The sequence below is a fragment of the Olea europaea genome, unplaced genomic scaffold, assembly GCF_002742605.1.
Source record: "Olea europaea var. sylvestris unplaced genomic scaffold, O_europaea_v1 scaffold24521, whole genome shotgun sequence".
In the NCBI taxonomy this organism is placed as follows: domain Eukaryota; kingdom Viridiplantae; phylum Streptophyta; class Magnoliopsida; order Lamiales; family Oleaceae; genus Olea; species Olea europaea.
This window is the reverse complement of record NW_019242725.1, coordinates 1-1,631: the sequence shown is the minus strand read 5'-3', so window position 1 is coordinate 1,631 and position 1,631 is coordinate 1. Positions and strand designations below refer to the sequence as shown.

The 1,631-nt window shown below is 39.5% G+C and overlaps 1 protein-coding gene across 1 annotated transcript; it reads right to left on the bottom strand.

Moving 5' to 3' along the window:
• Positions 1 to 5: 5 nt before the first annotated feature.
• LOC111382245 (alpha-glucosidase-like) lies at positions 6 to 1,625 on the bottom strand (the record flags this gene model as incomplete). The annotated part of the gene is made up of 3 exons (XM_023006156.1): positions 6 to 464; positions 707 to 1,353; positions 1,505 to 1,625. Coding segments are annotated over 3 exons (1,227 nt in total), but the record flags the coding sequence as incomplete, so codon positions are not given.
• Between the last annotated feature and the right edge of the window lie 6 nt (positions 1,626 to 1,631).

The window sequence follows — 1,631 nt, the reverse complement described above, 5'->3', positions numbered from 1 at the left end:
TTTGTTGTCATTGCTTCTCCTTGCATAGCTAATATGTTTCCTTCCCGAACATGCACGTTGATATGATCAGGAGGTGCATCGAGCTTGACATAAATTCCTTCTTGGGAATTCACATAACTTGAGTAGTCAAAGAGGTTGAACCAATTCCCTGCTGGAAAATAGGCGTCAACAGAAACTGCTCCAGGCTCTAGTACAGGTGACACCAAAATCCCCTTACCGAGTAGAAACTGCGAGCTGATGTTGTAGGTGTTTTTATCCAGGGGAAACGAAAAGAAAATTGGTCGTGCTATAGGTATGCCTTTGCAGTGTGCCTCGTACATCAATGTGTAGAAGTAAGGCAATAGGCGGTAACGAAGTCCTAGAACTTTCCTGGCTGTTGTCCTGACTGATTTCCAGAGATATAGCTCTTGACGAATGGTATCCTTGTCCGAATGGTCTCTTGCAAAGGGATAGAATGCACCTAGCTACAGTTCAAAAAAATTTGAAATCAGTTGAATATCAGATGGAAAAAAAGCGCATGAACCCATGTAACCTATTTATCTCTTATCATTTACAAAAGAGGGAGAGGAAGAACAATAACCAATATGATATATTATATGTGAAGTTAATTCAAGAAATATTACATAAAAAGGAAGATCTGACAAAAGTCGCAAGATTAAAATCAAAAGGCGAAGTCAAATGTTTTTGACAAAACCATGTATTTAACCTGAATCCAGCGCTGGCAAAGTTCTTCAGTCGTGTTTCCAGAAAAACCACATATGTCGGCACCGACCATTGGAATTCCAAACAATCCAGAATTCAAGATGCTTGGTATTGTGTATGCCAAATCCCTCCAGGTGGCAGCATTGTCTCCAGTCCAGTGAGCCGTGTACTTTCCAGAACCCACAAAAGTAGATCTGCTTACTACAAATGGCCTTTTACCAGTTACATTGACTAAAGCTTCGTTAGTAGCTTTGGATTCCAAAAATCCATAGAGATTGTGTGCATCGTACTCTGTAATGTTGCTAAAATGTAGTGAAGTTGCAGGAATAGTTTCCTCACCAATGAGACGTTGAATTCCAGCATTATTGATCTTGTAGGGAGGATTATCAAGAGTAGAAGATGGATTGGGAGGTGAGGATATGAAATTAGATACCTCATTCATGTCAATCCAGAGGCCATCAACAGGAAGAAGTTCATGGAATTTTTTGATTTCATTACCCCAAAACATTCCAGTGGATGGGTTCAGAAAGTCTGGGAAGTAGGTTAATCCAGGCCAAACTTTGCCAAGGTAAGGAATACCATTACGCTTTATGAAGATGTCAGCTTGCATTCCTCTTGTATAAGTAGGATACGTCTTATTTACACTAATGCCTGTAGTTTAAGGAAACATGGTCAATAAGCAGGAACCGGACCCTTTTAACTATAGTCCAATATTCTTATGTCAATATTTATTTTATCAAAAATGTTGGTTGAAGCAGAGCTCGAAGATCAGAAGCATATATTGATTTGATTGGGAGCTTACCAGGATCTAGGATGACCACATATTTCTGACCATTCTGGTGAAGTGCATTGACAAATTTCTTCATCTCCTCCACGGGAAAATTAATGGGATCAAGAGTGAAATCTTTGTAGCCATCCATGTAATCAAT